Genomic DNA, 23,341 nt, shown 5'->3' on the forward strand with positions numbered 1-23,341 from the left:
ACAGAAGTCCCACAGCCCTGTGGTTGCACAGCACCACAAGGACGAAGCAGTCAGTCCTTGACTGCAACTGTTGCGGCGGCAGCGGCTACAGCGGCAGCGGCTACGGCGGCAGCGGCTACGGCGGCAGCAGCGGCGGTGGCAGCGGTGCTGACACTTGGACAGCGGTTTGAGGACGTTGGTGGCAGCAAGAGTTGGAGGACTGGCAGAGGGCAAGGCACCATGGCCTTCCCTCTGCGCCTCTTCCTCCTGCTCCTCCTGGCAGTGGCCCTGCCTGACAGGGCTGCCCAGGCTGCTCCCTGGCAAGCACAGAGAGCAGGTGAGCCCAAGGCCTGGCTTCTCTTTCCTAGGACAGTGCTGCCTTCTCCCTGGGAAGCGTTGGGGATAGTTTTCCCCGGAGCTTAAGGGAGGGTTTCTGCTGTGGGAGGGAGAGAGTCCCCAGGGGCCCTGGGCTGCTCGAGCCACCCCTCCAGGGATGTTGCACCTGGCCTGCAAAGAGGGTGGAGAGTGACCAGAGCCAGCCCAGAGCTGCCCAGGCTCCCCTGCAGCTTTGGCCATGTCCATTGACATCTGGCTGCCACAGCCTTCCCCAAACCCCTTGTAGTACCCAATTTCCTGAAGCACAAGAGGATCCCAGTGCACCATGGACATGGCTCTGATCTGCGCTCCCTTCTAGATGGGAATCATGACATGGATTATCCGAAAGTCTTGATGAATGACGGCTTGAAATTCTTGGAGGATGTTGGAGGCAAGTTCTCAATACATCTTTCCTGCCAGAATAATCAATGTCAAGGTGGCAAGAGCTCAGCCATGTGCCATTTCCTTAACATAATCTCAGGGGTGATGGGTTCTGGAAACCTTGCCCCACTGGAGCCCTGAGTGATCCCACAGGATCACTGTCAGTGGGAGGAAGGAGCATTTAGCTGTCAATCTTCCCATGTGCAATGCCAGTGTCTCCTTCCATGTGCTCTGTGCAGCCACGGAGAAGAGCAGAGAGGGAAGGGGCCAGGCCCAGGGCTGTGTCCCAGGGCTGTGCCTTGCACAGCTCCTTTGGCAGTCCCAGGGAACCTGAGGATCTCCTACAGAGCCACGAGAGCTGTTCTTTCCTTCCAGTCATTGCAGGAAAGACCCTTGGTGAAGGTGATGCAGCCTCTCGACTCACACCCAGGACTGAGGCTCTGGGAGGTGGTGAGGGTAGGTCAAGGCATATCCCCCAGGGAGAGCTGCCAGCTCAGAGCCCAAAGCTTGGCCAGGGCGGCATCGCTGCAGGCGCCAGGACAGAGCTGTGCACGTGTGTGCCCTCGGCCTGCGCGATCCCCTCACCACTCCTGCAGCTCAGTGCTGCCCGTGCAGATCAGCAGAGATGAGAGAAGCTTCTGTGGCTGTTCAGTTACAGGTGTGTCTGCAGGGAGGACTTTCCCAGCTCCTGGGTTGGTTGCTGAACCCAAGCCTGACTCCCACCTCGGAGGTAAGTGGTGTGTCCCTGCTGACCCCACCGGCTGAGGACTGGTATTGTGGGATCCATTCCTGGAAAATTGAAATACTTTCTTTTCTAAGGTCCTTCGAGACAGAAGATCCAAAATACAGCAGACAAGAAATCCCTGAAACGATCTGAACTCCTACGGCAAATGCTGAAGGAAATGCAGCAGGGAGCACAAGGTGAGTCCATGTCCCTCAGCCTCCTCCTGACACTCAGCAGCCGGGGGCTTTCTCTGCACATCTGGACACGCCATGCCCAGCACAGCGGGAAGGGATCCATGGCAGCCTCGCAGCCCCGCTGCTGCTTTCACGGCCTGCAGGGCTGTTTCCCAGCCTGGCCAGGCTGCAGCTTCTCCCCAGCCTCTGCAGGAAGGCATTTGGCATCAGCTGACAGGGAGCCAGCCCCAAGTGCACCACAGGCCATGCACACCCTGAGATCCCCTGCAATTTCCCTGTCTCCAGGTAGATCAGGTCCAGGGGCTGTTTGGAGAAGCGACCAACCTGCGACAGTCCTGAAATCCTGCCTGTTGGCTGTTCCTTAGACTTTCACAAATATTGCCTCCTGAAGATGGCACACCTGCAAGGAGGAAGAGCTCCATCTGATCCAGCTGTCTCTCTTCCATTCTCCAGAAATGAAACGAGAGCCTGTGCAGCAGGAAACATTTTCTGAAGAAATCAGTGATTCTGTGCCAGACTCTGCTGCAGGAAGAGAGGCCATGCCAGGCACAGTCACACAAGGTAATTGCTGTGCCTCTGGGCCTGAGCTCTCCTAAGGTTTCAGCTGCCATCGCTGCTGCTTGGGCAGTGTCTCCCCTTCAGGGATGTTGCACAGAGCGTGGAAAGGGTGTTGAGAGTGACCACGAGCCAGCTCACAGCTCCCCTGGCCCCTCTGCAGCTTTGGCCTTGTCCACTGACACCTGGCTCCCACAGCCTTACCTGACCCCCTTGCAGTGCCCAGTTCCCTAAGGCAGAAGGGGATGCCAGCACACCCTGGAAAAGGTTCTCATCTGTGCTCCCTTCCAGATAATGTTCCTGGGAAGGCTTCTCCATTAGCTTGGCTGCATAAAGTTTTGAAGCCCTCTGCGCCTCCTACAGGTATGTTCTCAGTGTCCCATGGAGGAAAAATCATTGGCAACCTGGCAGGAACCAGGTGACAGAGGCTTCTGTGGCTGTTGAGTTACAGGGGTGTCTCCAGAGAGGACTTTCCCAGCTCCTTTGCGGATTGGTGTGCAGAAGCCCCACTTCCATCGCAGGGGTGAGTAGCGTCTCCCTGCTGAGCCCACAGGCAGAGCACTGGTTTTGTGGGATCCACTGGGAAATGGAAATATTTTCTCTTGAGGTCTTCCGAGAGAGAAGGACAAACGTACAGGAGAGAAGGAATCCCTGCAGTCAAAGGACATCTGGAAACAAAGAGTGGAAGAATTGCAGAAAGGGCCTGGTGGGTTCATGTCCCTCAGCCTCCTCCTGAGACTCAGCAGCTGGGAGCTTTGTCTGCACATGTGGACACGCCATGCTCGGCACGGTCCACTGCTGCTTTCATGCTTTTTGCCAGCCTGGCGTGGCTGCAGCTTCTCCCCGGCCTCTGCAGGAAGGCATTTGGCATCAGCTGACAGGAAGCCAGCCCCAAGTGCACCACAGGCCATGCACACCCTGAGATCCCCTGAAATTTCCCAGTCTCTGAGCAGATTGGAAGGGGCAGCTGTTTGGAAGAGGGAGGGGCCTGACCCAGCCCAAATAACCTGGGCATTTCCTTGGTCCCTGTCATTGACAAATACTGCCTCCTGAAGATGCCACCACTCAAATGGGGAAGAGCTCCTTACGAGCTAGCTGTCTCTCTTCTTTCTCAAGACATGGACCTAGAGGTTCTGTGGAAGGCAGCATTTCCTGGAGGAAGTGGTCGCTCATCAGCAGCCTCTGATGCCAGAAGGAATGTGATGCCACACACGAGTACAGGCCTAGACACAGGAGGTAACTGCTGTGCTGGGCTCAGCCCTCGGTGGGGCTGTGTGGCAGCAGCTCTCCCCCCAGGGCTGGTCCTTGCACGGCCTGGAAACAGCCAAAGCTGGAGGCACCTCATCTCTGAGGCCTCTGGAGCTCGTTCCCAGCCCTGAGAGATGGCACTTGAGCACCATCGTGCTTCCATCTGCAGCTGCTCCCAGAGCTGGCCCTGAGCACCCAGAGGCCCAAGGCACAGGAGCAGCCCGAGTGGGCACCCTGCCATGAGCCCAGGGCCACAGCCAGCCCTGGCACTCAATGGGAATGATTCTCATCTTGGTTTATTTCTAGATGAGCTTGCTCGGAATGCTCCTCCATTAGCCTGGCAGTATGAAGTTTGGAAGCCTTCTGGGATGCCTGAAGGTACGTTCTCAGTGTTCCATGGCGGAATAATCATTGACAACCTGGCAGGAACCAGGTGACAGAAGCTTCTGTGGCTCTTTAGTTGCAGGTGTGTCTGCAGAGAAGACTTCTCCAGCTCCTGGACTGGATGCTGCACACAAGCCAGGCTCCCATGGCAGAGGTGAGTAGAGTGTCCCTGCTGACCCCACAGCCTGAGCACTGCTTTTCTCAGATCCATTCCTGGGAAGTTGAAATATTTTCTGTTAAGTTCCTCCAACAGGAAAGACCAAACACACATCAGACAAGAAATCCCTGGAGCCATTTGAAGTCATGTGGCACATGCTGAAGGAAATGCAGCAGGGAGCACAAGGTGAGTCCATGTCCCTCAGCCTCCACCTCACACTCAGCAGCCGGGGGCTTTTTCTGCACATCTGGACACGCCATGCCCAGCACAGCGGGAAGGGATCCATGGCAGCCTCGCAGCCCCGCTGCTGCTTTCACGGCCTGCAGGGCTGTTTCCCAGCCTGGCGTGGCTGCAGCTTCTCCCCAGCCTCTGCAGGAAGGCATTTGGCATCAGCTGACAGGGAGCCCCAAGTGCACCACAGGCTATGCACACCCTGAGATCCCCTGCAATTTCCTAATCTCTGGGGAGATCAGGAGCTGCTGCTGTTTTGAGGAGGAAGTGCTTTGGCCCAGTCCCAAGAGCCTGGACATTTTCCTGATCCTTAACCATGCCTTTGACAAGCATTGCCTCTGTAAGATGCCACCAGCCCAATGGGAAATGTTTCCATCTGATTCAGCTCTGCCTCTTCCTTTCTGCAGAAGTGGATGAAGAGGCTGTGCTGAAGGCGGCGTTACCCGGAGGAAGCAGTGGCTCATTAGCAGCCTCTGCTGCAGGAAGGGAGGCCATGCCAGGCACAGTCATAGGAGGTAATTGCTGTGCCTCTGGGCCTGAGCCCTGCTGAGGCTTCAGCTGCCATCACTGCTGCTTGGCAGTGCAGGCACAGCCCAGACAAGACCGGCACAGCCCAGAGGAATTATCCCCAGCAGGCTCAGGACACCCGGCTACTGGGCAGTCCTGCTGGGGTCCCTCCGTGGGAGACACATCCCATAAGCTGGCAGTGGCTGCAAAGGGGTGCCCTTGGTGGGGAATGGGCAGAGGGGGAGGGCAAGGCTCCACTGCATCCTGAGAGTTCCTGGCTCTTGCCCTTTGGGCTGCAGGAGCTGTCCCAGCAGAGGGAGGGCAGCAGGGATGGAACAAGGAAGGGATATTTGTGGCACTGCCTACTGCTGTTTTCCCCAGGGTTTTAGGGAGGGTTTCCTCTGTGGGAGGGGAGAGAGCTCCCAGGAGCCCTGGGCTGCCCCACTTTGCCCTCCAGGCATGTTGCACAGGGCATGGAAAGAGGGTGGAGAGTGACCAGGAGCCAGCCCACAGCTCCCCAGGCCCCTCTGCAGCTTTGGCCGTGTCCACTGACATCTGGCTCCCACGGCCTTACCCGACCCCCTTGCAGTACCCAGCTCCCTAAGGCAGAAGGGGATGCCAGAGCGCACTGAAAATGGTTCTCATATGCGCTCCGTTGTAGATTGGGATAGTGACATGGATTATCTGGAAGCCCTGGTGGAAGATGGCTTGAAATTCTTGGAGGATGTTGGAGGCAAGTTCTCAATTCACCTTTTTACTTAGAGAATAATCGGTGGCAAGGTGGCAGGGCTCAGCCATGTGTCATTCCCCTTAACATAATCTCAGGGGTGATGGATCCTGGAAAGCTTACCCCACTCCCTTCTTGAGCCCTGAGTGATGCCACAGGATCCCTGTCAGTGAGAGGAAGGAGCATTTAGCTGTCAATCTTCCCATTTGCAATGGCAGAGTCACCTTCCATGTGCTCTGTGCAGCCACTGAGAAGAGCAGAGAGGGAAGGGGCCAGGACCAGGGCTGTATCCCAGGGCCGTGCTTTGCACAACTCCTTTGCCGGCCCCAGGGAGCCTGAGGATCTCCTACAGAGCCACGAGAGCTGTTCTGTCCTTCCTCTCGTTGCAGGAAAGCCTCTTGGTGAAGGTGATGCAGCTTCTCAACCCACACCCAGGACTGAGGCTCTGGGAGGTGGTGAGGGTAGGACAAGGCATATCCCCCAGGGAGAGCTGCCAGCTCAGAGCCCAAAACTTGGCCAGGGCGGCATCGCTGCAGGCACCAGGACAGAGCTGTGCACGTGTGTGCCCTCAGCCTGCGCGATCCCCTCACCACTCTTGCAGCTCAGTGCTGCCCGTGCAGATCAGCAGAGATGAGAGAAGCTTCTGTGGCTGTTCAGTTACAGGTGTGTCTGCAGGGAGGTCTTTCCCAGCTCCTGGGTTGGTTGCTGAACCCAAGCCTGACTCCCACCTCGGAGGTAAGTGGTGTGTCCCTGCTGACCCCACAGGCTGAGGACTGGTATTGTGGGATCCATTCCTGGAAAATTGAAATACTTTCTGTTAAGGTCCCCCAAAAAGAAAGACCCAAGATACTGGAACTAAAAAGTCTTTAGCATCAAATCATCTCCTGATACATATATAGAAGTGCAGGGAGGACAAGTTGGGTCCATGTCCCTCAACCCCCTCCTGACACTCAGCAGCCGGAGGCTTTCTCTGCACATCTGGACACGCCATGCCCAGCACAGCAGGAAGGGATCCATGGCAGCCTCACAGCCCCACTGCTGCTTTCATGCATTAGCATCAGCTGACAGGGAGCCCAAGGTGCATCTCAGGCCATGCACACCCTGAGATTCCCTGCAATTTCCTGGTCCCAGGGCAGATCAGGAGGGGCAGCTGTTTGGAGGAGGGTGTGCTCTGGTCCAGCCCCAACACCGTGGGCATTTTCCTGATCTTCGAATGTGAATTTGACAAGCATTACCTGTTGAAGATGCTACCTCTCCAACAGAGAATGTTTCCACCTGATCTTGATATCCCTCTTCTTTCTCAAGTGGTGGACCAAAAGGCTAAGTACAAGAAGGCACTTCCCAGAGGAAGCAGTGGCTCGTTGGCAGCCTCTGCTGCAGGAAAGAAGGCGATGCCAGGCACAGGCCCAGACACAGGAGGTAACTGCTGTGTTGGGCTCAGCCCTCGGCGGGGCTGTGTGGCAGCAGCTCTCCCCCCAGGGCCGGCACTTACACAGCCCAGCAACAACCAAAGCTTGAGGCACCTCAGCTCTGAGGCCTCTGGAGCTCTTTCCCAGCCCCTGGGAAATGGGACTCGTTCACCAACATCCCTCCTGCTACCACTGCTCCCAGAGCTGGCCCTGAGTGCCCAGTGGCCCAAGGCACAGGAGCAGCCCTGAGTGGGAGCCCTGCTGCAAGTCCAGGGCCACAGCCAGCCCCACCAGCCAACTGGGCAGGGCCTGCCCTGGCTCCTGGCAGGGCCTGGCTCTGTCCCCTTGCGCTCAGGGAGCTGTCACGGAGCAGGGAGAGCCGGGGTGGCAGTGGCTGCTCAGGGATGGCTTTGGCCTGAGTCCCTGGAAGGAGCCACTGGCCAAGCAGCTGCGCTGCCCCCCCGGGCTCTGCTCCCGGCCTTCTGGGCTTTGTCAGGTGGCACAGCCTGTGCCAAGGGGCAGCAAGGTGCCTGCAGGCCTCAGCTCTGGGGGAAACAGAGAACGGCCGGGCCATACCCACCATGCTCAGCAGCGGAGCACGGCACAGGCTCACACTGCCCATTGCTTCCACAGATGCAAGCGGCACAACACGCGTTCCTGATTCCCAAAAGGGCATTGAAAGGGGTTTCTGTCAAGGAACACGCTGTTGGCTAGGGATAACAGTAGGCCTGCTTGCTATGGAGCTTATCTTCATGGGCTGCTTTGGAATCTGCTATGTCTGCAAGAGAAAACGGTGAGTGTTTTGTTCATCTTTCGCTTAAACAGCTCCTTTGCAAGTCAATTGTAGACAGGAAACATTCTCAGTGAGGCTGCTGTGGACTTGTGGGTACTCAGTGGCTGTCCAAAGAACTCTGCTGAGAGTTCTGCTGCTGCCCAGGGCTTTCATTGGTCTCTTAACTGTGGGGCCTTGTTCTGGGGAGCCCACTCGGGCTGCAGCCAGAGCTGGCTGCCACTGAGGCCACCTGGCCAAGAGCAGCCCTAGGAGCAGCAGGCAGAGGCAAAGCGAGGTAGGGAGGAAGAAGAGAGGGGAAGAGATTGGCCTTGAAAGGCAGACACACTCTGGGGTCCGCTCCTGGCCAGGGACCCTGCCCAGAGCCATCCCCTGCCTGTCGGGGCCTTGAGGGGCAGCTGTCCAGCTGGGCCGAGGTGTGCCAGCAGCTCCAGCCATGCTGGGGAGCCGTGGCAGCTCTGGGCCCTGCTGGGCAGGAGGGTCCCTGTGTGCTAGTGGCAGCTGGGGGCCTCAGCCGCCTCCTCTCTCCACAGGAGCACTTCTGGAAAGCAGCTGAAGGACAGTGGCTGCACTACACACCCGGGCAGCTTGAGCAGCTCCTCTTCAGTAATGAGGGCCTGGGCAGCTCTCTCAAGAGCTCTGAGAAGAGGACCCTGGAGCAGCCATTCCAGAGATGAAGGAATTTTCTTATAACCCTGTAGATCTTATCCCCATGGGTATCCCCAAGGTGCCTTCAGTCCCACTTTTGATCTTCCTCTGCCCCGGCCTAGCCCATTCTTTAGTTTTTGTAGAGACCCCAGGACCAGCCCAGCACCCTCCAGCCCCAGCTGAGACCTACATGGCCCTTCCTCTGCCCCTGAGCCCCCTGGCCCTTCCCTCTAACCAGCACTGAAGGTGAGGCCATCTGCCAGTGTAGGTGATGGCCCCTTCATTTGTTCCAATAAAGAGATGGAGCTGTTACCCCAGTGTCCGCGTGGTACCGCCAGCAAAGCCCACACAACACCAGCCCTACCCGAGCTCCATGTCCAGGAGCAGCCGGGGCTGACCCCAGTGTGGGCAGGCAGGAGCCAGCGGCAGGGCCCCGAGGACTGGAGGAGCCCATGCTGAGCATCCCTGGCCTGAGGGCACATTTCCTTCAGTGGCATCACCTGGGCCTGGACCTCCTCCACTGGCATGCCCAGGAAAAGAGGGAACCATCAAGAGCATCTCCAGGGATGCAGTCTTACCAGCAATGTCAGCAGGAAAAACAAAGTTTCTCCCTAATTAACGCACCCTTGATAGGTCCTAACTGGTGGGCCATCACCAATCCTACACGGTGCTGCACAGGCTCTGCTCCTCTGGGCAAGGGCCAGAAGGGAAAGGCCATGTAGCTGTGGGCCCCAATGGGGCTGATGAACAGCACTGGAGGCACAAGAACCCAGCTGCAACTACACTGGATTTCCAGGTGAAAACACTCAGTGTAGCTGGACTGGGCTTCCCTCTAAGGCATGTGGGGGCTTTGGAGTGCCCCATAAGGTTCAGAGGAGGCTGTGGTCCTTTGTGGGACACACAGGGATATTTTAGGTTCCCTCCAAGTTATGGAGGGCACTGGGGTTCCCTGTAAGTCATGCAAGGGATCTGGAATCCTGTGTGAGGTGTGCAGGGGGGTTGGGATGTTTCCCAAGGTGTGCAGGCTGATGGGCGTCTCTCCTGAGGTACGTGAGGGGGGATTTGCGTTCTTAGTGCAGTTGTGGAGAGGGCTGTGGGCTCCCATCAGCCTGCTGGTGCTTTGTGTCCCTCCTGCTGCACGCAGTGGGGCTGGAGTCTCTTCTGAGGCACGCAGGGGATGGGGTCCCTCCCGGGGTCCCTCCTGGGGCAGTCCGGCTCGGGGCTGCAGCGGCCCAGGGGCACCCAGGGCCAGCCGCTGTGCCGGGCTGGTGGTGCCGAGGGGTTGAGGTGCCGCTGCACGGGCACGGCTCAGGCGCTGCTGAGCAGCCCGAGACCAGGGGCCACGGCCCACACTGCCTCCATCGGAGCTGGGAACACAGACAGCCCCGCCGGCAGAGCGGTGGCACCGGGCCCCAGCCAGCGCCGGGGCGAACGGAGCCGATGCCAGAGGAGCTGTGGGGCCCGCCCGGCTCTCCGGGCCTGTGGGCAGCCCGGGCGGGAGCGGCTCGCTCTGTGCCGCGCTCTCCCTACAGAACAGGGCTCCGAGTGAGCGCCCGGCTCCTGCCGCTGCCTCGGCAATGCTGAGGGGGACTCGGGGCCGCAACGGAACTCGCCAGGGAGAGAAACAGTTCATAGGAGACTTCTTTAGGCCTGTCTAAAGATGAACTGAGAAGCAACTTCAAATCCCAGGCTAAACAGTGTGTTTTAATGTGTGCTGATTCCTGGAAGACGCTTTGTTTGTAACTGCACATCAGGCCCGTGGTGCCGTTCCAGCGAGCACCAACAGCCAGGAAAGAGCTCTGCTGTTTGCAGCGCGGCTGGGACGAGGGAAATGAGTCCACATCCCTACACATGCCCGCTCTGCCTTCAGGGCTGCTATAAATGAGTAGCCGATTTGATGAATACAGAAGAATTTATTCTAGAATCAAAATAAAATCGTAAAATCCAGAATCAAAAGTCAGATCGGCGCTGAACCGGGCGAACAGCGTCGGATGGGGCAGGGAGAGTCTTGCGAGCACCGCTTCACCGTGCTGCACAAACCGCCACTGTCCCAGGGGGATTTTATATGGTTTCAGGCCTTTCGGGGGTCCCCTGGAATACACCTCTTGCGGACAAATATTCCTGAGTGTCTGTCATTATAATCTTATTGGGCGGAAGTTTCCTGGAAATACGCTGGGATTCTTATCAGACAAGATTATAACTTCAGCACAAATTTATTCATGCTATGGATCACAGTCCAACCCCCCCAATTCCCTTTCTTTATTAATTTATGAACTCATGCTTTTAGGATTAATTTTGATAAAGTTCTTTAATTTCATCATCAGTATTTACAAGAATTAACAACTACTTTTTCTCTACTGCTAATCAGCATATCAAATTAAATTTTATTAAATTAAATTTTTCATAAGATTGGTTATTCTGCTATCTGATTCTTTTTATTTGGATGCTCCATTCTATATCAATGCAAGTGCCTATTGTATCCTGAGTTATGTTTTGACTGCATAGTAGCTTTATGCTACTTGTAAAATACTTTTTTCATGCTTTTTCATGTTATCTGTTAAAATTCATTTTAATCGTGTTTGAGCTTCAAATCTGGCCAGAGCTTCAGCACCTCTGCTCTTTCTATTTTCTTTCAATTCCATTTTTTTAGTTCTGTTGGCTGTTTTCTTGGATTGACCAGATTTCATTGTAGCTAAGTCAGGACCAATGGGCATTGCTGCTATTTGCATGCTTTGGACAACAGAACCGATTAGTGGGATAAAACATGGTATGAGACAAGGCAGAAGTAATAGCCCCATTCTTGAACATAATATTAAAAATCCTATTTTTTTCCACCAAGCTCCCCCTCCAAACAATTGATCCCACCAAGAAGCTTGAAGGATAGATTTCCATTTTTGAACTGCTACATGTGCCACTTTCTTAATTTCTGCTGCAAGGCTTCTTAAGCTTTCTCCATAGTCATCCATTTCTACCTAGCATTTGGATGGATTGAACTTTCTGACGACTCCCCCTTCTTCTGCTAACAAGTAGTCTAAAGCCATTTGGTTTTGATACACGAATGCTCCCATTTGTGAGTGTTGTTTAGCTAACAACTCAAGAGCATCAGAAGTATGATTTGATATCATTTCTCCTGCGGCTTGAAGTCCTATTAGTTGGTTTAATAGGTAAATTGGGGTCCAATATCCCCAGCTTCCATCTTGAGCCCACGTTGCTGGACCGTAGTAAGCTATTATTCTTTCTGCAGGCCACTCATCTTCTCCCACTTCTGATTCCCTCCTGCTTTTGGAAACTCAAGATTCAGCTCTCTCTTTTCTCTGTCTAGGGTCTCATATAGGGGTGCTCCTAACAGCTTACTTGCAGACTTTGGCAGCACGAAAAAGGAGGGTCCAATCATTTTCAGAGCACAGGATCCTTTCCACCTGTACGGTAATTCACTGTACGCCTTTTCCCACACATCCAGTATATTCTGTTAGGTGCTTTCCCTTGGGCATTTACAGTTTCTGGTTTCTCCCAGTAATTCTTGAAGCCTTTTAAGGCTCGCTAAGGATTAGCTCCAGGGCTTTTGTGCCAACATCATTTGGTCATTCCATTCACTATTTGTCTTTTTCATTTGACTCCAATATCCAGCGGGAGTTTCTGGTTGTCAGACTCTGGTATTACTATTTGAATTCATTGCTAAAGTGAATATACAAGGAGTAAATCCCACTACTTTAGTAGGTCTTTTTCCTTCTCTGCTCTTCCAATTATTTGGTGATGTAAAACCCACCCTTCGGGGTGCTTTAATGTTTGGGAAATTTGGGTGTGATTGGAGAGTGATAGTCACAAAACCCAAAGTTGCATCATGTTGGCATCCACCAATCTGTTATAAATGAGTAGCCAATTGGATTAAAAAAAAATTTATTCTATAATAAAAATAAAGTTGTAAAAAGCCACAAGTAAAAGTCAGAACAGGAACCAGGCATGGGCTTCTGTGACCAGCAGCGGGTCCCCGAGGGGCAGAAGGAGTTCAAGCTGAGTGTGCCGGGACTGAGGGCACATTTCCTTCAGTGGCATCACCTGGGCCTGGACCTCCTCCAGTGGCATGCCCAGGAAAAGAGAGAACCATCAAGAGCAACGCCAGAGATGCACCCTGACTTTGGACATGGCTTACTGAAACAGAGAGATGTTCAAGCCCTCAGGGGCTGATTGTTCCCAAGGGAACGTCTTTTGAGAACTCTTTCTCTCTCAAGGACTGATTGTGCAAATAAGGTTTGGTTTCCCAAAATGGATGTTCTGAGAGTGTTTTTCTTTTGTCCCACCAATGGGATGAGGGAGGTATTGTTCCTTCTACCAATCAAGATAACCTGTATCGGAACACCTTATGAAAGGGTTGAACAACCCCAAAATAAAGGCTTTTTGCTTCCTGAAAAACCTCTGCTTGCTCTGTGTGATTGGAACCCTCGCTCTATAATTTGTGTCCTCTAGTGACACCTGACCAGCAGTGTCAGCAGGCAAAACTAAGGTTTTGTTTAGCAAAGGCTCATAGATGAAGTAAAAGATTTACAATCAGGGCAGTCCGATGGGAGTGCGCCCAGGGGGTACAGCCAAGGCCATGAGGTCACGGCAGGCTCTGAGGTCACACAGGTTGAGGTCACAGCAGGCTCTGAGGTCACACAGGTTGAGGTCACGGCAGGCTCTGAGGTCACAGAAGTCCCACAGCCCTGTGGTTGCACAGCACCACAAGGACGAAGCAGTCAGTCCTTGACTGCAACTGTTGCGGCGGCAGCAGCTACAGCGGCAGCGGCTACGGCGGCAGCGGCTACGGCGGCAGCAGCGGCGGTGGCAGCGGTGCTGACACTTGGACAGCGGTTTGAGGACGTTGGTGGCAGCAAGAGTTGGAGTACTGGCAGAGGGCAAGGCACCATGGCCTTTCCTCTGCGCCTCTTCCTCCTGCTCCTCCTGGCAGTGGCCCTGCCTGACAGGGCTGCCCAGGCTGCTCCCTGGCAAGCACAGAGAGCAGGTGAGCCCAAGGCCTGGCTTCTCTTTCCTAGGACAGTGCTGCCTTCTCCCTGGGAAGCGTTGGGGATAGTTTTCCCCAGAGCTTAAGGGAGGGTTTCTGCTGTGGGAGGGAGAGAGTCCTCAGGGGCCCTGGGCTGCTCGAGCCACCCCTCCAGGGGATGTTGCACCTGGCCTGCAAAGAGGGTGGAGAGTGACCAGAGCCAGCCCAGAGCTGCCCAGGCTCCCCTGCAGCTTTGGCCATGTCCATTGACATCTGGCTGCCACAGCCTTCCCCAAACCCCTTGTAGTACCCAATTTCCTGAAGCACAAGAGGATCCCAGTGCACCATGGACATGGCTCTGATCTGCGCTCCCTTCTAGATGGGAATCATGACATGGATTATCCGGAAGTCTTGATGAATGACGGCTTGAAATTCTTGGAGGATGTTGGAGGCAAGTTCTCAATACATCTTTCCTGCCAGAATAATCAATGTCAAGGTGGCAAGAGCTCAGCCATGTGCCATTTCCTTAACATAATCTCAGGGGTGATGGGTTCTGGAAACCTTGCCCCACTGGAGCCCTGAGTGATCCCACAGGATCACTGTCAGTGGGAGGAAGGAGCATTTAGCTGTCAATCTTCCCATGTGCAATGCCAGTGTCTCCTTCCATGTGCTCTGTGCAGCCACGGAGAAGAGCAGAGAGGGAAGGGGCCAGGCCCAGGGTTGTGTCCCAGGGCTGTGCCTTGCACAGCTCCTTTGGCAGTCCCAGGGAACCTGAGGATCTCCTACAGAGCCACGAGAGCTGTTCTTTCCTTCCAGTCATTGCAGGAAAGACCCTTGGTGAAGGTGATGCAGCTTCTCTACTCACACCCAGGACTGAGGCTCTGGGAGGTGGTGAGGGTAGGTCAAGGCATATCCCCCAGGGAGAGCTGCCAGCTCAGAGCCCAAAACTTGGCCAGGGCGGCATCGCTGCTGGCGCCAGGACAGAGTTGTGCACGTGTGTGCCCTCGGCCTGCGCGATCCCCTCACCACTCCTGCAGCTCAGTGCTGCCCGTGCAGATCAGCAGAGATGAGAGAAGCTTCTGTGGCTGTTCAGTTACAGGTGTGTCTGCAGGGAGGACTTCCCCAGCTCCTGGGTTGGTTGCTGAACCCAAGCCTGACTCCCACCTCGGAGGTAAGTGGTGTGTCCCTGCTGACCCCACAGGCTGAGGACTGGTATTGTGGGATCCATTCCTGGAAAATTGAAATACTTTCTTTTCTAAGGTCCTTCGAGACAGAAGATCCAAAATACAGCAGACAAGAAATCCCTGAAACGATCTGAACTCCTACGGCAAATGCTGAAGGAAATGCAGCAGGGAGCACAAGGTGGGTGCATGTCCCTCAGCCTCCTCCTGACACTCAGCAGCCGGGGGCTTTCTCTGCACATCTGGACACACCATGCCCAGCACAGCGGGAAGGGATCCATGGCAGCCTTGCAGCCCCGCTGCTGCTTTCACAGCCTGCAGGGCTGTTTCTCAGCCTGGCCTGGCTGCAGCTTCTCCCCAGCCTCTGCAGGAAGGCATTTGGCATCAGCTGACAGGGAGCCCCAAGTGCACCACAGGCCATGCACACCCTGAGATCCCCTGCAATTTCCCTGTCTCCAGGTAGATCAGGTCCAGGGACTGTTTGGAGAAGCGTCCAACCTGCGACAGTCCTGAAATCCTGCCTGTTGGCTGTTCCTTATCCGTGCCTTTCACAAATATTGCCTCCTGAAGATGGCACACCTGCAAGGAGGAAGAGCTCCATCTGATCCAGCTGTCTCTCTTCCATTCTCCAGAAATGAAACGAGAGCCTGTGCAGCAGGAAACATTTTCTGAAGAAATCAGTGATTCTGTGCCAGACTCTGCTGCAGGAAGAGAGGCCATGCCAGGCACAGTCACACAAGGTAATTGCTGTGCCTCTGGGCCTGAGCTCTCCTAAGGTTTCAGCTGCCATCGCTGCTGCTTGGGCAGTGTCTGCCCTTCAGGGATGTTGCACAGAGCATGGAAAGGGTGTTGAGAGTGACCACGAGCCAGCTCACAGCTCCCCTGGCCCCTCTGCAGCTTTGGCCTTGTCCACTGACACCTGGCTCCCACAGCCTTACCTGACCCCCTTGCAGTGCCCAGTTCCCTAAGGCAGAAGGGGATGCCAGCACACCCTGGAAAAGGTTCTCATCTGTGCTCCCTTCCAGATAATGTTCCTGGGAAGGCTTCTCCATTAGCTTGGCTGCATAAAGTTTTGAAGCCCTCTGCGCCTCCTACAGGTATGTTCTCAGTGTCCCATGGAGGAAAAATCATTGGCAACCTGACAGGAACCAGGTGACAGAGGCTTCTGTGGCTGTTGAATTACAGGGGTGTCTGCAGAGAGGACTTTCCCAGCTCCTTTGCTGATTGGCGTGCAGAAGCCCCACTTCCATCGCAGGGGTGAGTAGCGTCTCCCTGCTGAGCCCACAGGCAGAGTACTGGTTTTGTGGGATCCACTGGGAAATGGAAATATTTTCTCTTGAGGTCTTCCGAGAGAGAAGGACAAACGTACAGGAGAGAAGGAATCCCTGCAGTCAAAGGACATCTGGAAACAAAGAGTGGAAGAATTGCAGAAAGGGCCTGGTGGGTTCATGTCCCTCAGCCTCCTCCTGAGACTCAGCAGCTGGGAGCTTTGTCTGCACATGTGGACACGCCATGCTCGGCACGGTCCACTGCTGCTTTCATGCTTTTTGCCAGCCTGGCGTGGCTGCAGCTTCTCCCCAGCCTCTGCAGGAAGGCATTTGGCATCAGCTGACAGGGAGCCAGCCCCAAGTGCACCACAGGCCATGCACACCCTGAGATCCCCTGAAATTTCCCAGTCTCTGAGCAGATTGGAAGGGGCAGCTGTTTGGAAGAGGGAGGGGTCTGACCCAGCCCAAATAACCTGGGCATTTCCCTGGTCCCTGTCATTGCCAAATACTGCCTCCTGAAGATGCCACCACTCAAATGGGGAACAGCTCCTTACGAGCTAGCTGTCTCTCTTCTTTCTCAAGACATGGACCTAGAGGTTCTGTGGAAGGCAGCATTTCCTGGAGGAAGTGGTCGCTCATCAGCAGCCTCTGATGCCAGAAGGAATGTGATGCCACACACGAGTACAGGCCCAGACACAGGAGGTAACTGCTGTGCTGGGCTCAGCCCTCGGTGGGGCTGTGTGGCAGCAGCTCTCCCCCCAGGGCTGGTCCTTGCACGGCCTGGAAACAGCCAAAGCTGGAGGCACCTCATCTCTGAGGCCTCTGGAGCTCGTTCCCAGCCCCTGAGAGATGGCACTTGAGCACCATCGTGCTTCCATCTGCAGCTGCTCCCAGAGCTGGCCCTGAGCACCCAGAGGCCCAAGGCACAGGAGCAGCCCCGAGTGGGCACCCTGCCATGAGCCCAGGGCCACAGCCAGCCCTGGCACTCAATGGGAATGATTCTCATCTTGGTTTATTTCTAGATGAGCTTGCTCGGAAGGCTCCTCCATTAGCCTGGCAGTATGAAGTTTTGAAGCCTTCTGGGACGCCTGCAGGTACGTTCTCAGTGTTCCATGGAGGAATAATCATTGACAACCTGGCAGGAACCAGGTGACAGAAGCATCTGTGGCTCTTTAGTTGCAGGTGTGTCTGCAGAGAAGACTTCTCCAGCTCCTGGGCTGGATGCTGCACACAAGCCAGGCTCCCATGGCAGAGGTGAGTAGGGTGTCCCTGCTGACCCCACAGCCTGAGCACTGCTTTTCTCAGATCCATTCCTGGGAAGTTGAAATATTTTCTGTTAAGTTCCTCCAACAGGAAAGACCAAACACACATCAGACAAGAAATCCCTGGAGCCATTTGAAGTCATGTGGCAAATGCTGAAGGAAATGCAGCAGGGAGCACAAGGTGAGTCCATGTCCCTCAGCCTCCACCTCTCACTCAGCAGCCGGGGGCTTTTTCTGCACATCTGGACACGCCATGCCCAGCACAGCGGGAAGGGATCCATGGCAGCCTCGCAGCCCCGCTGCTGCTTTCACGGCCTGCAGGGCTGTTTCCCAGCCTGGCGTGGCTGCAGCTTCTCCCCAGCCTCTGCAGGAAGGCATTTGGCATCAGCTGACAGGGAGCCCCAAGTGCACCACAGGCTATGCACACCCTTAGATCCCCTGCAATTTCCTAATCTCTGGATAGATCAGGAGCTGCTGCTGTTTTGAGGAGGAAGTGCTTTGGCCCAGTCCCAAGAGCCTGGACATTTTCCTGATCCTTAACCATGCCTTTGACAAGCATTGCCTCTGTAAGATGCCACCACCCCAATGGGAAATGTTTCCATCTGATTCAGCTCTGCCTCTTCCTTTCTGCAGAAGTGGATGAAGAGGCTGTGCTGAAGGCGGCGTTTCCCGGAGGAAGCAGTGGCTCATTAGCAGCCTCTGCTGCAGGAAGGGAGGCCATGCCAGGCACAGTCATAGGAGGTAATTGCTGTGCCTCTGGGCCTGAGCCCTGCTGAGGCTTCAGCTGCCATCACTGCTGCTTGGCAGTGCAGGCACAGCCCAGACAAGACCGGCACAGCCCAGAGGAATTATCCCCAGCAGGCTCAGGACACCCGGCTACTGGGCAGTCCTGCTGGGGTCCCTCCGTGGGAGACACATCCCATAAGCTGGCAGTGGCTGCAAAAAGGTGCCCTTGGTGGGGAATGGGCAGAGGGGGAGGGCAAGGCTCCACTGCATCCTGAGAGTTCCTGGCTCTTGCCCTTTGGGCTGCAGGAGCTGTCCCAGCAGAGGGAGGGCAGCAGGGATGGAACAAGGAAGGGATATTTGTGGCACTGCCTACTGCTGTTTTCCCCAGGGTTTTAGGGAGGGTTTCCTCTGTGGGAGGGGAGAGAGCTCCTAGGAGCCCTGGGCTGCCCCACTTTCCCCTCCAGGCATGTTGCACAGGGCATGGAAAGAGGGTGGAGAGTGACCAGGAGCCAGCCCACAGCTCCCCAGGCCCCTCTGCAGCTTTGGCCATGTCCACTGACATCTGGCTCCCACAGCCTTACCCGACCCCCTTGCAGTACCCAGCTCCCTAAGGCAGAAGGGGATGCCAGAGTGCACTGAAAATGGTTCTCATATGCGCTCCGTTGTAGATTGGGATAGTGACATGGATTATCTGGAAGCCCTGGTGGAAGATGGCTTGAAATTCTTGGAGGATGTTGGAGGCAAGTTCTCAATTCCCCTTTTTACCTAGAGAATAATCGGTGGCAAGGTGGCAAGAGCTCAGCCATGTGTCATTCGTCTTAACATAATCTCAGGGGTGATGGATCCTGGAAAGCTTACCCCACTCCCTTCTTGGGCCCTGAGTGATGCCACAGGATCCTTGTCAGTGAGAGGAAGGAGCATTTAGCTGTCAATCTTCCCATGTGCAATGGCAGAGTCACCTTCCATGTGCTCTGTGCAGCCACGGAGAAGAGCAGAGAGGGAAGGGGCCAGGCCCAGGGCTGTGTCCCAGGGCTGTGCCTTGCACAACTCCTTTGGCAATCCCAGGGATCCTGAGGATCTCCTACAGAGCCACGAGAGCTGTTCTGTCCTTCCTGTCGTTGCAGGAAAGCCTCTTGGTGAAGGTGATGCAGCTTCTCAACCCACACCCAGGACTGAGGCTCTGGGAGGTGGTGAGGGTAGGTCAAGGCATATCCCCCAGGGAGAGCTGACAGCTCAGAGCCCAAAGCTTGGCCAGGGCGGCATCGCTGCAGGCACCAGGACAGAGCTGTGCACGTGTGTGCCCTCGGCCTGCGCGATCCCCTCACCACTCCTGCAGCTCAGTGCTGCCCGTGCAGATCAGCAGAGATGAGAGAAGCTTCTGTGGCTGTTTAGTTACAGGTGTGTCTGCAGGAAGGTCTTTCCCAGCTCCTGGGTTGGTTGCTGCACCCAAGCCTGACTCCAATCGCAGGGGTAAGTGGTGTGTCCCTGCTGACCCCACCAGCTGAGGACTGGTATTGTGGGATCCATTCCTGGAAAATTGAAATACTTTCTGTTAAGGTGCCCCAAAAAGAAAGACCCAAGATACTGGAACTAAAAAGTCTCTAGCATCAAATCATCTCCTGATACATATATAGAAAGAAGTGCAGGGAGGACAAGTTTGGTCCATGTCCCTCAACTCCCTCCTGACACTCAGCAGCCGGGGGCTTTCTCTGCACATCTGGACACGCCATGCCCAGCACAGCAGGAAGGGATCCATGGCAGCCTCACAGCCCCACTGCTGCTTTCATGCATTAGCATCAGCTGACAGGTAGCCCAAGGTGCATCTCAGGCCATGCACACCCTGAAACCCCTGCAATTTCCTGGTCCCAGGGCAGATCAGGAGGGGCAGCTGTTTGGACGAGGGTGTGCTCTGGTCCAGCCCCAACACCGTGGGCATTTTCCTGATCTTCAAATGTGAATTTGACAAGCATTACCTGTTGAAGATGCTACCTCTCCAATGGAGAATGTTTCCAGCTGATCTTGATATCCCTCTTCTTTCTCAAGTGGTGGACCAAAAGGCTAAGTACAAGAAGGCACTTCCCAGAGGAAGCAGTGGCTCGTTGGCAGCCTCTACTGCAGGAAAGAAGGCGATGCCAGGCACAGGCCCAGACACAGGAGGTAATTGCTGTGCTGGGCTCAGCCCTCGGCGGGGCTGTGTGGCAGCAGCTCTCCCCCCAGGGCCGGCACTTACACAGCCCAGCAACAACCAAAGCTTGAGGCACCTCAGCTCTGAGGCCTCTGGAGTTCTTTCCCAGCCCCTGGGAAATGGGACTCGTTCACCAACATCCCTCCTGCTACCACTGCTCCCAGAGCTGGCCCTGAGTGCCCAGAGGCCCAAGGCACAGGAGCAGCCCTGAGTGGGAGCCCTGCTGCAAGCCCAGGGCCACAGCCAGCCCCACCAGCCAACTGGGCAGGGCCTGCCCTGGCTCCTGGCAGGGCCTGGCTCTGTCCCCTTGCGCTCAGGGAGCTGTCACGGAGCAGGGAGAGCCGGGGTGGCAGTGGCTGCTCAGGGATGGCTTTGGCCTGAGTCCCTGGAAGGAGCCACTGGCCAAGCAGCTGCGCTGCCCCCCGGGCTCTGCTCCCGGCCTTCTGGGCTTTGTCAGGTGGCACAGCCTGTGCCAAGGGGCAGCAAGGTGCCTGCAGGCCTCAGCTCTGGGGGAAACAGAGAACGGCCGGGCCATACCCACCATGCTCAGCAGCGGAGCACGGCACAGGCTCACACTGCCCATTGCTTCCACAGATGCAAGCGGCACAACACGCGTTCCTGATTCCCAAAAGGGCATTGAAAGGGGTTTCTGTCAAGGAACACGCTGTTGGCTAGGGATAACAGTAGGCCTGCTTGCTATGGAGCTTATCTTCTTGTGCTGCTTTGGAATCTGCTATGTCTGCAAGAGAAAACGGTGAGTGTTTTGTTCATTTTTCGCTTAAACAGCTCCTTTGCAAGTCAATTGTAGACAGGAAACATTCTCAGTGAGGCTGCTGTGGACTTGTGGGTACTCAGTGGCTGTCCAAAGAACTCTGCTGAGAGTTCTGCTGCTGCCCAGGGCTTTCATTGGTCTCTTAACTGTGGGGCCTTGTCCTGGGGAGCCCACTCGGGCTGCAGCCAGAGCTGGCTGCCACTGAGGCCACCTGGCCAAGAGCAGCCCTAGGAGCAGCAGGCAGAGGCAAAGCGAGGTAGGGAGGAAGAAGAGAGGGGAAGAGATTGGCCTTGAAAGGCAGACACACTCTGGGGTCCGCTCCTGGCCAGGGACCCTGCCCAGAGCCATCCCCTGCCTGTCGGGGCCTTGAGGGGCAGCTGTCCAGCTGGGCCGAGGTGTGCCAGCAGCTCCAGCCATGCTGGGGAGCCTTGGCAGCTCTGGGCCCTGCTGGGCAGGAGGGTCCCTGTGTGCCAGTGGCAGCTGGGGGCCTCAGCCGCCTCCTCTCTCCACAGGAGCACTTCTGGAAAGCAGCTGAAGGACAGTGGCTGCACTACACACCCGGGCAGCTTGAACAGCTCCTCTTCAGTAATGAGGGCCTGGGCAGCTCTCTCAAGAGCTCTGAGAAGAGGACCCTGGAGCAGCCATTGCAGAGATGAAGGCATCTTCCTATAACCCTGTAGATCTTGTCCCCATGGGTACCCCCAAGATGCCTTCAGTCCCACTTTTGATCTTCCTCTATCCCGGCCTAGCCCATTCCTTAGTTTTTGTAGAGACCCCAGGACCAGCCCAGCACCCTCCAGCCCCAGCTGAGACCTACATGGCCCTTCCTCTGCCCCTGAGCCCCCTGGCCCTTCCCTCTAACCAGCACTGAAGGTGAGGCCATCTGCCAGTGTAGGTGATGGCCCCTTCATCTGTTCCAATAAAGAGATGGAGCTGTTACCCCAGTGTCCGTGTGGTACCGCCAGCAAAGCCCACACAACACCAGCCCTACCCAAGCTCCATGTCCAGGAGCAGCCGGGGCTGACCCCAGTGTGGGCAGGCAGGAGCCAGCGGCAGGGCCCCGAGGACTGGAGGAGCCCATGCTGAGCATCCCTGGCCTGAGGGCACATTTCCTTCAGTGGCATCACCTGGGCCTGGACCTCCTCCACTGGCATGCCCAGGAAAAGAGGGAACCATCAAGAGCATCTCCAGTGATGCAGTCTTACCAGCAATGTCAGCAGGAAAAACAAAGTTTCTCCCTAATTAACACACCCTTGATAGGTCCTAACTGGTGGGCCATCACCAATCCTACACGGTGCTGCACAGGCTCTGCTCCTCTGGGCAAGGGCCAGAAGGGAAAGGCCATGTAGCTGTGGGCCCCAATGGGGCTGATGAACAGCACTGGAGGCACAAGAACCCAGCTGCAACTACACTTGGATTTCCAGGTGAAAACACTCAGTGTAGCTGGACTGGGCTTCCCTCTACGGTATGTAGGAGTTTTGGAGTGCCCCATAACGTGCACGGGAGGCTGTGGTTCTTTGTGGGACACACAGTGATATTTTAGGTTCCCTCCAAGTTATGGAGGGCACTGGGGTTCCCTGTAAGTCATGCAAGGGATCTGGAATCCTGTGTGAGGCGTGCAGGGGGGTTGGGATGTTTCCCAAGGTGTGCAGGCTGATGGGGGTCTCTCCTGAGGTACGTGAGGGGGGATTTGCGTTCTTAGTGCAGTTGTGGAGAGGGCTGTGGGCTCCCATCAGCCTGCTGGTGCTTTGTGTCCCTCCTGCTGCACGCAGTGGGGCTGGAGTCTCTTCTGAGGCACGCAGGGGATGGGGTCCCTCCCGGGGTCCCTCCTGGGGCAGTCCGGCTCGGGGCTGCAGCGGCCCAGGGGCACCCAGGGCCAGCCGCTGTGCCGGGCTGGTGGTGCCGAGGGGTTGAGGTGCCGCTGCACGGGCACGGCCCAGGCGCTGCTGAGCAGCCCGAGACCAGGGGCCACGGCCCACACTGCCTCCATCGGAGCTGGGAACACAGACAGCCCCGCCGGCAGAGCGGTGGCACCGGGCCCCAGCCAGCGCCGGGGCGAACGGAGCCGATGCCAGAGGAGCTGTGGGGCCCGCCCGGCTCTCCGGGCCTGTGGGCAGCCCGGGCGGGAGCGGCTCGCTCTGTGCCGCGCTCTCCCTACAGAACAGGGCTCCGAGTGAGCGCCCGGCTCCTGCCGCTGCCTCGGCAATGCTGAGGGGGACTCGGGGCCGCAACGGAACTCGCCAGGGAGAGAAACAGTTCATAGGAGACTTCTTTAGGCCTGTCTAAAGATGAACTGAGAAGCAACTTCAAATCCCAGGCTAAACAGTGTGTTTTAATGTGTGCTGATTCCTGGAAGACGCTTTGTTTGTAACTGCACATCAGGCCCGTGGTGCCGTTCCAGCGAGCACCAACAGCCAGGAAAGAGCTCTGCTGTTTGCAGCGCGGCTGGGACGAGGGAAATGAGTCCACATCCCTACACATGCCCGCTCTGCCTTCAGGGCTGCTATAAATGAGTAGCCGATTTGATGAATACAGAAGAATTTATTCTAGAATGAAAATACAATGGTAAACACCAGAATCAAAAGTCAGATCGGCGCTGAACCGGGCGAACAGCGTCGGGTGGGGCAGGGAGGGGCTTGCGAGCACCGCTTCACCGTGCT

At 56.0% G+C, this 23,341-nt stretch overlaps 2 protein-coding genes across 4 annotated transcripts; both read left to right on the forward strand.

The window, feature by feature from the left end:
* Nucleotides 1-8,621, forward strand: LOC147648207 (uncharacterized). 2 transcript variants are annotated; one of them, XM_086868472.1, is made up of 20 exons: nucleotides 1-316; nucleotides 674-745; nucleotides 1,111-1,191; nucleotides 1,388-1,465; nucleotides 1,555-1,656; nucleotides 2,107-2,214; nucleotides 2,500-2,571; nucleotides 2,660-2,731; nucleotides 2,816-2,914; nucleotides 3,325-3,444; nucleotides 3,763-3,834; nucleotides 3,917-3,994; nucleotides 4,082-4,183; nucleotides 4,636-4,743; nucleotides 5,397-5,468; nucleotides 5,852-5,923; nucleotides 6,120-6,197; nucleotides 6,768-6,881; nucleotides 7,505-7,664; nucleotides 8,195-8,621. In XM_086868472.1, the coding sequence occupies exons 1-20, from the start codon at nucleotides 220-222 to the stop codon at nucleotides 8,352-8,354; spliced, it is 1,917 nt and encodes a 638-aa protein (XP_086724598.1). In that variant the 5' UTR covers nucleotides 1-219; the 3' UTR covers nucleotides 8,355-8,621. The 2 variants fall into 2 exon arrangements, with proteins under 2 accessions (XP_086724598.1, XP_086724599.1); XM_086868473.1 differs by having other exon boundaries at nucleotides 4,094-4,183.
* A 4,383-nt stretch (nucleotides 8,622-13,004) lies between these two features.
* Nucleotides 13,005-21,620, forward strand: LOC147648208 (uncharacterized). 2 transcript variants are annotated; one of them, XM_086868465.1, is made up of 20 exons: nucleotides 13,005-13,308; nucleotides 13,667-13,738; nucleotides 14,104-14,184; nucleotides 14,381-14,458; nucleotides 14,548-14,649; nucleotides 15,101-15,208; nucleotides 15,494-15,565; nucleotides 15,654-15,725; nucleotides 15,810-15,908; nucleotides 16,319-16,438; nucleotides 16,759-16,830; nucleotides 16,913-16,990; nucleotides 17,078-17,179; nucleotides 17,632-17,739; nucleotides 18,393-18,464; nucleotides 18,849-18,920; nucleotides 19,117-19,194; nucleotides 19,768-19,881; nucleotides 20,504-20,663; nucleotides 21,194-21,620. In XM_086868465.1, exons 1-20 carry the CDS (start codon nucleotides 13,212-13,214, stop codon nucleotides 21,351-21,353), a joined length of 1,917 nt encoding a protein of 638 aa, XP_086724591.1. In that variant the 5' UTR covers nucleotides 13,005-13,211; the 3' UTR covers nucleotides 21,354-21,620. The 2 variants fall into 2 exon arrangements, with proteins under 2 accessions (XP_086724591.1, XP_086724592.1); XM_086868466.1 differs by having other exon boundaries at nucleotides 13,012-13,308; nucleotides 17,090-17,179.
* The last annotated feature ends 1,721 nt before the right edge of the window (nucleotides 21,621-23,341 follow it).

The sequence above is a fragment of the Cyanistes caeruleus genome, chromosome Z (genome assembly GCF_971803275.1).
Source record: "Cyanistes caeruleus chromosome Z, bCyaCae1.hap1.1, whole genome shotgun sequence".
In the NCBI taxonomy this organism is placed as follows: Eukaryota; Metazoa; Chordata; class Aves; order Passeriformes; family Paridae; genus Cyanistes; species Cyanistes caeruleus.

Coding starts and splice junctions, on each gene's coding strand:
- LOC147648208 (XM_086868465.1), top strand. CDS start 13,212: ATGGCCTTTCCTCTGCGCCTCTTCCTCCTGCTCCTCCTGGCAGTGGCC. Junction 14,459..14,547: donor GCCTGACTCCCACCTCGGAG/GTAAGTGGTGTG, acceptor TTCTTTTCTAAG/GTCCTTCGAGACAGAAGATC. Junction 16,831..16,912: donor GCCTTCTGGGACGCCTGCAG/GTACGTTCTCAG, acceptor GTGGCTCTTTAG/TTGCAGGTGTGTCTGCAGAG.
- LOC147648207 (XM_086868472.1), top strand. CDS start 220: ATGGCCTTCCCTCTGCGCCTCTTCCTCCTGCTCCTCCTGGCAGTGGCC. Junction 3,445..3,762: donor TACAGGCCTAGACACAGGAG/GTAACTGCTGTG, acceptor GTTTATTTCTAG/ATGAGCTTGCTCGGAATGCT. Junction 3,995..4,081: donor GCCAGGCTCCCATGGCAGAG/GTGAGTAGAGTG, acceptor TTTTCTGTTAAG/TTCCTCCAACAGGAAAGACC.